Source organism: Ochotona princeps, chromosome 10, assembly GCF_030435755.1.
Source record: "Ochotona princeps isolate mOchPri1 chromosome 10, mOchPri1.hap1, whole genome shotgun sequence".
Taxonomy (NCBI): domain Eukaryota; kingdom Metazoa; phylum Chordata; class Mammalia; order Lagomorpha; family Ochotonidae; genus Ochotona; species Ochotona princeps.
Genome location: NC_080841.1, coordinates 71,853,815 through 71,866,345, shown reverse-complemented (window position 1 = coordinate 71,866,345; position 12,531 = coordinate 71,853,815). Strand labels below are relative to the sequence as shown.

Genomic DNA, 12,531 nt, shown 5'->3' with positions numbered 1-12,531 from the left:
CAGAGCCAGCATCACTGGGTGGGGCCAGCACCACTAGGCAGAGCCAGCATCACTGGGAAGGGCCAGCACCACTGGGCGGGGTCAGCACCACTGGGCAGAGCCAGCATCACTGGGCAGAGCCAGCACCACTGGGCGGGGGCCAGCATCACTGTGCAGGGGCCAGCGTCACTGGGTGGGGCCAGCACCACTAGGCAGAGTCAGCATCACTAGGCAGGGCCAGCACCACTGGGTGGGGTCAGCGTCACTGGGCAGAGCCAGCATCACTGGGCAGGAGCCAACACCACTGGGCAGAGCCAGCATCACTGGGCAGGGGCCAGCGTCACTGGGTGGGGCCAGCGTCACTGGGTGGGGCCAGCACCACTGGGTGGGGTCAGCACCACTGGGCAGAGCCAGCACCACTGGGCAGGGGCCAGTGTCACTGGGTGGGGCCAGCACCACTGGGCAGGGGCCAGCGTCACTGGGCAGGGGCCAGCACCACTGGGCAGAACCAGCATCACTGGGCAGGGGCCAGTGTCACTGGGTGGGGCCAGCACCACTAGGCAGAGCCAGCATCACTGGGCAGAGCCAGCACCACTGGGCAGAGCCAGCATCACTGGGCAGGGGCCAGTGTCACTGGGTGGGGCCAGCATCACTGGGTGGGGCCAGCACCACTGGGCAAAGCCAGCACCACTGGGCGGGGCCAGCATCACTGGGCAGAGCCAGCATCACTGGGCAGAGCTAGCACCACTGGGCAGGGCCAGCATCACTGCACTGTGGAGGAAGCCACATCATGGACTGCTGGCATCCAGGATCAGCACACCAACTCTAGCCCTGGCTGCTCTGCTTCCAATCAAGCTCCCTGCTGACGTGTTTGGGAAAGGACCCAAAACTGACTGAAGAACTCGGGCCTCAGCCACTCTTGTGGGAGACCAGCTGGGAGTTTCAAGCACCTGGATTTGGCCCTGGTCTAGCCATGGCTATTGTGATCATCTGAGGGAGTGACTCACTGAATGAAAAGACCAATCTCTCTCCCTACCTCCCTCTCCCCTCCCTTTCCATTTCTCCCTCTTCCCTTCCATGTCCCTATCTGTCTGTCACTCTGCCTTTTAAACACATACACACATAGACATGAGTCTTGAACACCGCAGTTGCTCTCCACACCGTTCAGCAGTGCTGCATGTGTGTAGCGACAGTCCCCCCAGCATGGGAACCCCATCTGGAGTGCACACCATAGCACGAGCTAAGCAAGTTCCAACTCATCATCTTTTGGTACTCACTCCTTCACTTACCATTTGGGGAGTGAACCAATGGATGGAGCATAGACCCTCTCCATCTGTTAGCTTCAGCATAAAGGAGAGCCACTGGACTCAGCAGCCACAGCAAGACAGAAACTGCTCTGTGATGACACCACAGTGTCGCCCTCGGGATGCCGTCGCCATGGGAGTCCCTGCTCAGCCACTTCTGTTAGTGCCGCCTGCTTCCTCCCAGCTCTCCTGTGCATCTCACCCTAGGCTCTCAGCCAGCCAGTGAACAAGCTCTCCTGGGACACTGTACTCGCGACACACACACACACACACAGAACTATTGCTTTGCTGCGAGGAAGTTCTGGTCAAAGCTCTCTCCTCTCTTTCCCTTGTCAGCATCCCTAATTCTGGGTTTCCAAGATGGGAGAGGGCAGGAGAAATTGGTGAGAAACAGAGTGAGGTCAGACACAAATAAAACCAGCCTCCCTGTGCGGGGCTGCACCGTGCTTTAGGGGCCAAGGCCCTGAGCAGAAGTGACCTCGCTGGGCCCAGCTGAGCCCCCTGTTTTCCTCCCCTGCCATGTAAAGCCCTAAACTAACAGGGGCACAAGGCACCCATTCCTGCCCTGGAGTCTGTGAGGCAGGCCCATGCTGCTTGGTAACAAACAGGTTCAGGGTATGGGAGGGGTTGGGGAGGTGAGTGGCTCAGCAAACTTCTTTTTTTTTTTTTTTAATAATCTATTTTATTGTGTTGTTGTTGACAATCTTTTCATAGTTAATTACAGTTAAAGAAAGAAAAAGAAAAAAAAAAGGTTCAGGGGGATAGGGAAGTGGGCAATACTATTATGTCCATATTGTTTCCATCTTGTATCTGAGGTAAAGGAGGATATTGAGGGAGAAGCCCCACCCGGTTTCCCGCCCACCCCGAGTCCCGGATGTGGGGCATGCTCTGAGATATGTGCTCGAGTGGTGTTAATAGTTCTCCAGTTATGAATCACTGCCAGTTTGCTCAGCAAACTTCTAAAGGCACAAAATAAGCCAGGCCCTGCACCCTGGGAGCCACACCATAGCACCTGCAAGAGGCTCCCAGTCAAACGGAAGCAAAGGAACTCAAGCACATGGAGGTGGCGTGCCTGTTCCAGAGGGTCATCTGCGGAGTTGTCTCATTCTCTCCTTGTCCAGGGTTTCTCACAACTGAACACCAGCCCCCTCTGTACAAACCCTGCCATCTTCATGCCAATAGGCACGGCCAGTTGTTGTTGGCTTTGGCAAGACTGCAGTCTATGCTTTGAAGGAATGGGGCTGGGGGCAAGGGGGGAAGAAAAGCGGCCAAGTAGATTCCACCAGAGAACACGATTTTCATAAGCCAAGGTATTTCAAAGCAAAACCTCTGCAATGAACCTGCCTGTTCGCACACATGGCTTCCATGAATAGCTGGCTGTAACTGCTGCCCTACACACAGCCCCCCACCCCCACCTTCACCCGGCATGGCATTGCAAACTTGGCTTCATAGAATGCCTCATTGTAATCCAGGATCATTGTCTGGCATTAATTTCTATGACAAGGGACCCAAAACACAGGGTGCTGAGAGTTAACAAAACACAAGTTAGGGAAGCAGCCACGACTTGGCACCGAGTGTGACAAGTGGCAAGAAAAGCCAACTCGGGATCCGCGGTGCTGTGGGTTTCCTATGAGCAACCTTTTCTCTCGCAAACAGTGTCATATTCTTTTCAAGCACATTTAGGACGCGGCTCAAGCTGTGTTTTATGTTGTGTTATAATAAACACAGTCAGTTTACTGTAACAAAGACGTAGGAGCGGTGATGGCGGTTGAAAGCCACGGTCCAACAGCATAAGCTGGGTGGGGGGGTGGGGTGGGTGGATGGGTGGGTGGGGAGGCAATGGGTAAAATAAAAGACCAGCCGTCTGCAGAGTTCTCTTAAAACAAGAGGGGGTGAAAAAAAAAAAAAGGGCAGTGTTTCCTTATGGGGACTAACACAGAATGCCAAACTATCTCACTGGGCTCTTTTTCTGCTGTCACTCGGGGTGATGTGTAACTAAAAATAGCAAACACTTCCACTTACTGGGCCCTCCTCTCTAGCTAAAGGGAGGGGGTGGAGAGGCGGGAAACAGAGCATAATAAAATGCAAAACTTTGGAACCCTGTTTTAAGTGGTAGCACTATTTCTTATGGAAAACTCCATATAAGTTTTTATCAATGTATTGTCAGCACAGCTCTTCAAAATGAGCCTTTGGAAACATCTGCAAATTAGGCACGCCCTTAAAAACATTCGATCAAGTTGAAGGAGAGAGCTCACGCTCAAATCGTCTTACCATTTCTTGAACCAATGCCTTTTCGCAGTCGAGCTCATATTTTAATCTCGCTCTGCCATCAATTAGCTGAAACAGAAGAATATGACATGGTGGTTAAAGAACTGCAGAAAGCCTTCTTCCACAGAATTCAGTGGGACTTCCACACGGATCACAATATGAACACAGGACTCAGTGAATTCTTGGAGTTCCCACATTAGAATAATACAGACCCAGAAAATGCTAATGTATTAAGCCTCCTCAGCTCCCCACCACCCTGAAATGTGATAATAACATACAAAGAGATTAATCCTACTCCTCCCATGCTTTCTTCTCTCTCTCTCTCTCTCTTCAATGATTTATCTTATTCGTATCTGAAAGGCTGGGTTACAGAGAAGACAGTCGCAGAGAGCTCCATCGGGTGGTTCACTCCCCAGAGAGCCGCAATGTCTAGAGCTGAGCTGAGCTGATCTGTTCCAAGGCTGGGAGGCTGGAACTTCTTCCAATTCTCCCATGTGGATGCAGGGGCCCAGGAACTTGAGCCATCCTCCACTGCTTTCCAGGCCATAAGCAAGGAACTGAAGGGGAAGTGGAGCAACTGGGACAAAAGGTGGTGCCCCTGTGGGACCCTGGCCCTGCAGGAGGAAGCTCAGCCTACTCTACCACAGTGCAGTACTAATTTGTTCTCTTCATTTAGGTTTCCATGTACACAAGTGGATGCTCACAAAGTTCCTGGGAAAAATGGAGATGATGGGAAAAAAAGAAATCTATGCACAGACTTCAAAAATCTCTTTACCCCAGAAATACTCTCATTTTGAAATCCTATTATCCCCAAACTCTTGGAAGCACCCTGGGATGAAACCATTTTTCTACTGACAACAGCCATCAGTGGTTACCGGCAGCAGGGTGGCTGTGTCCACATGCCTAGCTGTTGACATGTCACAGTCCCTTGGTTCTGACCTCCCTCCAGTTCAAGTGCTAGACATTAGCTTACGAGCTTTCCCAGGGTCACTGTCCTAGTGGTTGCAGGACTGTTAATGGTCTGCCCGAGGAACCTCTGAACTGGTCTCTCTGGCTCTGGGTTTTCTAGCCTTTCCCAGAAAAGTCTGATCCTGCCACAGTATTCAGAGCGCCTCAAAGTACCCCGAAGGTACTGGAAATTCCTGGCCATGCACAGTAATACTCCAATGGGGCCTTGCCCTCGCCAGGACCCAATCTCAGTTGCCCATCTTACTGGGGCTGACCACACATCCTTCCCTTCCTCCACACTCAGCACTGCCTCCCCAATGCCCACCCTAGCCCTTTGTGGCTAACTCCAGGCCTGCTCTGGCAGACAGCTCAGCCGTCCATGATTTTGGGTCCCAACCACACTGGACTCAGCTCTTCCGCCCACTGCACACTGTGCATTCCCTGTGCCCTGATGCAGTCAGTCATCTGTCCTCCCCATGGGGAGGGGGTACACTGTGTGACAGACACAGATGCAGCTGTCATTAGGTAACCGGAATCAAAATGCTTGAGTTATAGAATCCCAGAGAAGAGGACTGAACCCCAAGTTCAGTCCCGCTGTGAACATGTTTGTGGGGTTGGGGGGACATGGAATCCATGTTGAATTGCCCCCCTTCCCAGGATCCTGCTTGCCCCTCCCCAACACTCCCAGCCCTGCACTACAACTTAACCTCACTAGGCAGCCAGGGAATCTTTCTCTAAGATGCTCGCTGCCATCCTCGGCTGCCCCTGCTCACAAACGGTCCCACAGCTGTATCGCACACTGCATACACTCCCCATTCTCACTCACCCAGGGGGACAAAAAGAAAACACAACTGGGGTGGGCCTCTCCAGGGAGACTGTGTGAGAAGGACCTCTCTAGAAACTTCCAGATGAAACCAGGCATCTCTTCCCCATGTACATACTCCATTACACTTCCCATCACGTCACTTTCTGGCGTGAGAGGGGAAAGCGGTGGGTGGGTCATCAGATGCCCACAGTATCCTGAGCTGAGACAGACTGAAGCTAGGAGCCAGCAACTCCATCCAGGTCTCCCCATACTTGGGTGGGGGGGTTGCGAGCCCATAGCCAAGGTCACCTCTGTGGAGTGCAAGGCAGATAAAGAAAGGTGAAAGGAAGACAGATGGACATTGAAACAAACTACCAAGCGTATTAGAGGCATGCTGATTTTTCTGGATTATAGTTGCACAGAAACATCTGAGTCATATATACATATATATAATTTTAAACGTTATAATAACCTTTTCAAGGCAAAACAATGAGAATACCTTCTTAATGTTGTATTTTAACACCAACACATGCAAAAGAAATGCTATCATTCAATGTGTAGTCAGTACTAGGAATGCCGGTGATGGACACTGGGGTGTGGTGGGTTAGGCTGCCACTTCGGATGCCAACAGCCTATATCAGAGTGACTGGTGTGTGCATGTCCTGCTACTCTGCACTCCCCATCCAACTTCCTGCTAAAGTGCCTAGGAGGGGCTGATGCTGTGGCATAGTGTGTGAAGCCGCTGCCTGTGGGCATCCCATATGGTGCCAGTTCAAATCCCGGAAGCTCCATTTCCAATACGGCTTCCTGCTTGTGCGTCTTGGAGGCAGCATATCATGATGGCCAAAGTTGCGCAATCACTGTCATCCACATGGGAGACCTGGGCGGAAGTCCCATCTCTGGACTTTAGCCTGGCCTAACCCCAGCTATTGAGGGCATGAGGGCTGGAAATCCATTCCCTTCTGCCCCTGTCTTTGTCTCTCTCTCTCTCTCTCTCTCTCTCTCTCTCTCTCTCATTCTCTGCCTTTCAAATAAATGACAAATCTTACCAACTATTAAAAACTATCAGTAATCTTTCACATTTTTTTTTCAATTTGGAAGCTAAATTTTCACCAGAAACAGTTAATCTGCTCTTTCAATCTCATGACACTTACCAGTGAGAGACCAGACTCACACACTTGTTATTGAAAATACACGCCAAGGTTTTCCAACAACAAGGAGAGGTATAAGTGTGAAAATTAAAAAGCTCAGCAGGTACACAGTTTCTTTCTGAGTCCATCCCAAGGACTCAGCTGCCACTTGTGGTCAGGGGCTTGGCGCTGGGCAGTGGGGACACTGCAAGGGGAGGCTGCCCTCTGTACCCTCGGCTGGTCTCGCAGCTGACCTAAGGGCAGATGGCCCCACGGCAGACAGCGGCGTTTCTGTTCGGATCCCTTACTGCGCTCCTCACCAACACAGCAGCATGGCTGTGACTTGGCTCTGCCAGCCAGCGTTACCATAGACCAACAGAGTTCTAGAAATGCTTCAAATCCGGGGGCTAGTGATCTGGGCATTCCTTTCCAGCCTCTGAGGATGATGGAAGGAAGGTGGCACTCACACCTGTGCTCACGGGCCACAATGGTGCCTTTGCGGCAGATGCTGAGCCCACTTGCAATTCCGACCAGGTGTGGCAGGGCGACTGACATGGCTTTCAGATCTCTCTCTCTTTCATCCCTCTCTTTTGCTTTCTCTCTCCCGGCTGCTCAGCCAGCTCTGGCTGGGCTAGGGATGGAGGCCCATAGGCACCAGGGGTCCCTTGAACAGTGGCTCCTGTGTCTGAGGAATTTGGCTTTTAACCTAGTCCAATTAGCTCAAAAAGCCAATATTCGAGAAAGGTATGGGAAGAGGCTTGGGATCATGTGGGAAGACTTGGGATGGGACTCTGCCTTCTCTATAATGCTGATGAACTCTCATCCTACTAACCACTCAAAGGGTTAGTACAAGCACAGGTGCAGCTCTGGGGGATGTCTGGCCTATAGGAGCTGATGCTCCAAGGGACAAATACGAACCCTAACAGCAGGGGACCAGTGCCAGGCCCAGACAACACAGTGCAGGGCACAGCAGCACCAGAAGGCTGCCTGTTCATGAAATGGAAAGAATTCCCTGCTGTCTTGGGGTTACTGCTGTGGGGCAGCATCTTAATCCCCCATTCTGTGGTGCCAGGATACTACATGACATGATCCTATACGGCGCCAGGTTCATGTCCCGGAAGCTCCACTTCCCATCCAGCTCCCTGCTTGAGGCCTAGGAAAGCAGCAGAGGATGGCTCAAGTCCTTGGGCCCATGCACCCACATGGGAGACCCAAAAGAAGCTCCTGGCTCCCGGCTTTGGACAGGTTCCGCTCCAGCCATTGCAGCCATTTAGGGAGGGAACCAGTGGAGAGAAGATCTTCATCTCTCCTTCTGTCTACAAATCTCCTTTTCCAATAACAACAAATTTTCAAAATGAATAAATAAATACTTTTTTAAAAACACCTAATTCTCCACTGTCAGTGAGAGCGTTAGCAGGTAAGAACCCGATTCTGGCATATTCAGAGGAACGCGGATGTCAACCAGCATGGGCGCTGATGGCCGGACCGCTCTCTTTGCACTACAGAATCTTCACACGACCACAAGCACATCCGGGGACCCCCTTGCATGGTGGAACTTCCGGTTTCACAGGCACAACAGAGCAGATGTTCAGGTATGCCGACTGGGGCAAGACCCTTGGACCGGGGAGCCACACCAATGGGATCCTTGCTTACTACCAGCCACTGTCCCCAAAGGACTAGGGCAAATCAGCTCTCCAGGTCAGCCTCTCTCCTTGTCTCGGGCGCTCGGCCGGCCGGCCGCTCATCTTCCCATCCGAGAGAGTCATTTATCAACGTAGAGACGCTACAGTACCTTTTGAATGGTTTTCTGATCCTTTTCTGAGTTCTCTTTCAGACTTAGATATTCAGCTTCTGCAAACAAAAGCAGGAAGGGGCCAACCATGAAATTACATGCGTATGGCCCTACATTCAAGGCTGCCTGCTCCGGGCTGGGCAGCACAGCCCCCTGGCAGGCCTGGTGGACATCAAGCCCTAGCAAGACTGCGACCTTCACCACCGCCCTTGACATTCACAGCCTTCCTCCCGCTGTTCAGACGGCTGGTCGGAGAGGGAATGAAGAAGTAAGTTCAAGAGCCAAGTGTGGCGGAGGGCTTGTCCTGGTGACTAACCATGGATGCTTTCTGTTCTTAAGCCACATGGCCGATTTGAGTAGTTAGCAGGTGGCACTTTATGACTTAATAAGGACTACCACAATCTGAGAAAAATTAAAAAAAAAATTATGGCTGTGCTGTCTGGGAACCATATTGGCACGGTGTGATTTTTCACATTCCTAAGGTTTTTCAGATTAAAGGCAACACTGTGTAATTAACACAAAGACGAGAGGTGACAGAGAGTAACCTGACTGGTGATTTCATGCCAACATTCACCAACGCCTGAGGGGATGACAGGCTTCCCCAGACGACACGTGAGCGAGTGGTACTTCAAAGTTTCTACCAGAAATGCAAAACCATGAGTCATGAGCAGGTGGCATGCTTCTCCCTGAAGGGCTGACCCTGTCTCCCTCCACTTCAAGGGACACCCTTGGGTGTGGATGCGGGGATACTCAGGTATTGCACTGTGGCAAAGTTCAGGAGAAACGGTTCAGTGAAGAAAGCCAATGTGCTCAGGTTCTCCTCAGCATATGAAAGCAGAACGTGGGATGCCACGCTCGAGCCAAGGCTGATGCTCTGAGTTCACCTAACACAGCTTGACAGTACCCATGCCAGACAGACCCTCCTTGTCCCCAGCAAGGGATGACGCCCCGACAGAAGTCAAAGACAGAGAGCATGCGGATGTTCTCATCTGCTAAGTGGAAATCAAAGGGACAAAGCGCAGTCAGGCATTTTACAAAGCACCCAGTGCATGGATGTGTTGGGTTCTTTTTTTTGGGGGGGGGGGGGCGGATTGTTTTCTGCAAAAAGGACTCCGAACCGTGATACCTAAATCCGCATTTTCTTTGAGGTTCATCTGCAACTCTTCTTCGAGTTCCGCAATGACCTGCAGCAAGCGCTCATTCTCCAGCTTGTACTCCAGGACCTCCTTGTCGACGTTTGATTTGGTAGAGCTGGTCTTTATGGCGAAGGAGTCCTGCGAGAAGATGGAGATCCCATTACCTCTCAAGAGAGGGAGAGGATTTACATATGCAACGCCACGCACAATAACGGATAATGGCAGAGCAGCGATGCTATAATTTTCTGAATGCTATTGCATGCTTACAATATGAATAGTTTGAAAAAACAGAAAGATGAAAGAAAGAAAGAAACGCAAGGAGACTCCACGGAGCTTGCGCGAAGAAAAGCCGCGCAGCGCCTTCGGCACAAAGACCGCGGCTCATTGGGGGGCATTTTTATTGATGGGAATAATGCATATCATACTGTTTGTGTGCCCTCATCATTCAGGTCAATTCATTATGGAGCCTGTGTCCGGGAGGCAGCTGGGGCCCCCCTCCACCCACAGCTCCCTGTGTGTGTCTGAAGTGCTGTCCGCCTGTAACCAGGCAGGCCGGGGGTGGGGGGGAGACCGGGACGGGCAGCGCCAGGGGGTGGCAGAGTGCAACGGGCTAAGCGGGGGCGGAGGTGCGGGGGGCGCTTGTCGTCTTTGTGGCATTTCCCTGGTGTCGGGAGGAACACATCACACGTCAAGGCGGTGACGTTTGCAGGCTGGGAGCCGCATGGAGCCCGTCAGGCGCGCGGATATGCACACAGTTGGCTTTCTCTGGGTGGAGGAGCCACCCAGAGGCAATTCACACGCGGTGGCACGTTAACGTGGCTTTGCATGCCTGTCACCCGCGCCCAGCCCTGCGCGGGCCTCTCTCGGGAGGGGCTATTGAGGGCCTCGGTTTAAATCTCTATGCCAACAGTGATTACCTCGTAAGAAGGTTTCCCCTGATAACTTGCAACAAAGGACTTCTAAAGTTATAGTTTTGGTAAGGCCAACTCATTTACATTTTTATTATGTGTGTCCTTTGTTTAAATCTTGCCTTGGGATGGTCTTTTTCTAACGCAACAGCAGCGGATGCGGGGGGACAGTCGCTCTTTCTTTCGGTGTGGGGGTCTTCGTGTCTGCCTCGGGGAGGCTATTGAAAACATCTGAATATGTTCCCTAAAATGCTCGCTTCTGCCAGCCCCCACCACACAGTTCTGCTAAAAATTAAGACGTAAGGAATGGGCGAGGCTGCCGTACAGCGTCAACCCTCCCTGACGAGGACACGGGACGCAGATCTCGCGGCCCCGGAAATGTTAGAGAGGTGTCAGTATGTGCTCAGACTGAAAGCGTCTGCATGCCTCACGTCCAAGGGCTGACAGACGCTAACAAGAGACTTCCAAGCTTTATTCCCTAGGTCCATTTTAACTTTTTTTTTTTTTTCTGATAGTAAACCATGATGGTACAAAAGTCAGAAGAAATTCTCCCCCGCCACCACCCAGATACACAGTCACTCCTATGCAGGTCCTGGCTTACTCTCCGGCTCTTAAGGTATTCCCCCCCGACTGGCAGGTCGCAAAAGAGAAACAGGTGGCCGGACTGCACTGCTGCATGTCAGCTAAGAAGCCCTTACAACGCAGTGACTTTTGGATGACATGGCTTGCGTGATGAGCAGCTTTGAAAACGCCGTGACATTCTCATGGCAAGCCCGGTTACAAACCCTCAGCGCTGTACCTCGCCGCCCAGTGCGTGCCTGCCAGAGTTGGCTTCCTTTTCAACCAATGAGAACTCACAAACCGAGAAAGTAGTTCATCAACAACACTGTTTTCTTAAGGGAAAAAAACAAAAACCCAGTCATCGATTTCCCATCCCATCAAGGCTCCTTTCAAGGCCACCCTAGACGAAAGAAATATCAACAAGTTGTCTGTGGACTCCAAGTGTCTTTGGTTGAAATAAACAAACACTGAAGGTGCCAGGTGGCATCAGACACGGGGGCAAAGCCCACAGGTGGGGCACGGGGACGTTCCTTATCCACGGGACGCTTTGAATGGATCAGAAGCAGCAGAGCAGCCGAGGGCCTGAACGGCTCCTAAGGATCTTGGCGGGGAAGCCAGCAGCGCCCAGGGAGGCCGGTGGGGTTTTTAGGCATTGCCCTGCAGGGAAAGTGACCCTTGGCTATGCCCCCACCATCTGTCGGCTAGGGGAACTGCAAGTTGTGACCGTGCAGTGTCCACAGGCCACAGGAGCACTCACTATCAGCAACAGAAACAAAGGGACAGCTCATGCGGGTGAGGGTAGGGGGCTGCTGAGGTTCTGGGTGACACTCGGAGTGGCGGGTTTGGTGGCGGTGCTGCTACTGCAGCCATCTGCCCACGTGACAAGTCTGGTATAAGGTGCAGCTGAGGTGTGTGTGTGTGGGCGTGTGTGAGTATGTGCAGGCGTGTGTGAGTATGTGCGGGTGTGTGTGTGCCGGCCACACTCAGGGTTTCCTGTTCCCGGACAACCAGGACATCAGAGGGGTGTTGCATGTGGGGTTTGTTTGTTTGTTTGTTTTGGTGATTTTTCCACCACCACTGCCTGGCCACGGCGTGCAGCACTGCCTTTCCCTGGCTTGGGATCCCACATGCAATCTCTCAGAGAACGTTTTCTGCAAGACGGGCCTGTGAGAAAGCCGGGCTGCTCAAAGTGGGGTGTGTGGACCCGGAGCCTCCTTGGGTGGGTCTGTAGCTTGGTGAGGATCTGCTGAGGCTGGTGCTGCTGCTACGGATGAGCCGGCAAGCTCATCCGCGCCCTCCTCGGCTGCTGCCCTGGTCGACCATGGTCCCGGCTGTCAGCATCCTCACCCTGCAGGCTCCCTACACAGGGGGGCAGTGGACGTCTCAATCCGGGGAGGTGGGCAGTGGGGAGGGTGGAGAGGAGGGCTCTCGTGCGAGCCCGTGTCTCATGACAGCCATGGAGGAGAGCAGGTGCATCCCCAGTGACTGACAGGCAGGGAAGTGGCACGCTGGGGCAGCGCGGCCCTGCAGAGCTGCCTGCTGAATGCCAGCTCTGTTTCAGGCCTGTGGGCAACAGGCAGATACGGTCCCCCAACACAGGGCTGGTAGGGGGGGACGGGGAGGTGCTGGCAATTGCGTGTGGTTTGGCCGCGTCGCGGGAAGAGGGAACAATGGCACGTCTGTCTGAAGTGGCAAGTCCG

The 12,531-nt window shown here is 52.6% G+C and overlaps 1 protein-coding gene across 1 annotated transcript in view; it reads right to left on the bottom strand.

Moving 5' to 3' along the window:
• C10H10orf67 (chromosome 10 C10orf67 homolog) overlaps nt 1-12,531 on the bottom strand; it is a 123,357-nt gene that overhangs the window by 81,140 nt on the left and 29,686 nt on the right. Inside the window, exons 6-8 of the mRNA XM_058668907.1 lie at nt 9,353-9,500; nt 8,227-8,285; nt 3,555-3,620 (exon numbers count right to left, since the gene is read on the bottom strand). Coding sequence (XP_058524890.1) covers nt 3,555-3,620; nt 8,227-8,285; nt 9,353-9,500 — 273 coding nt within the window. The remainder of the gene's footprint in view (nt 1-3,554; nt 3,621-8,226; nt 8,286-9,352; nt 9,501-12,531) is intronic.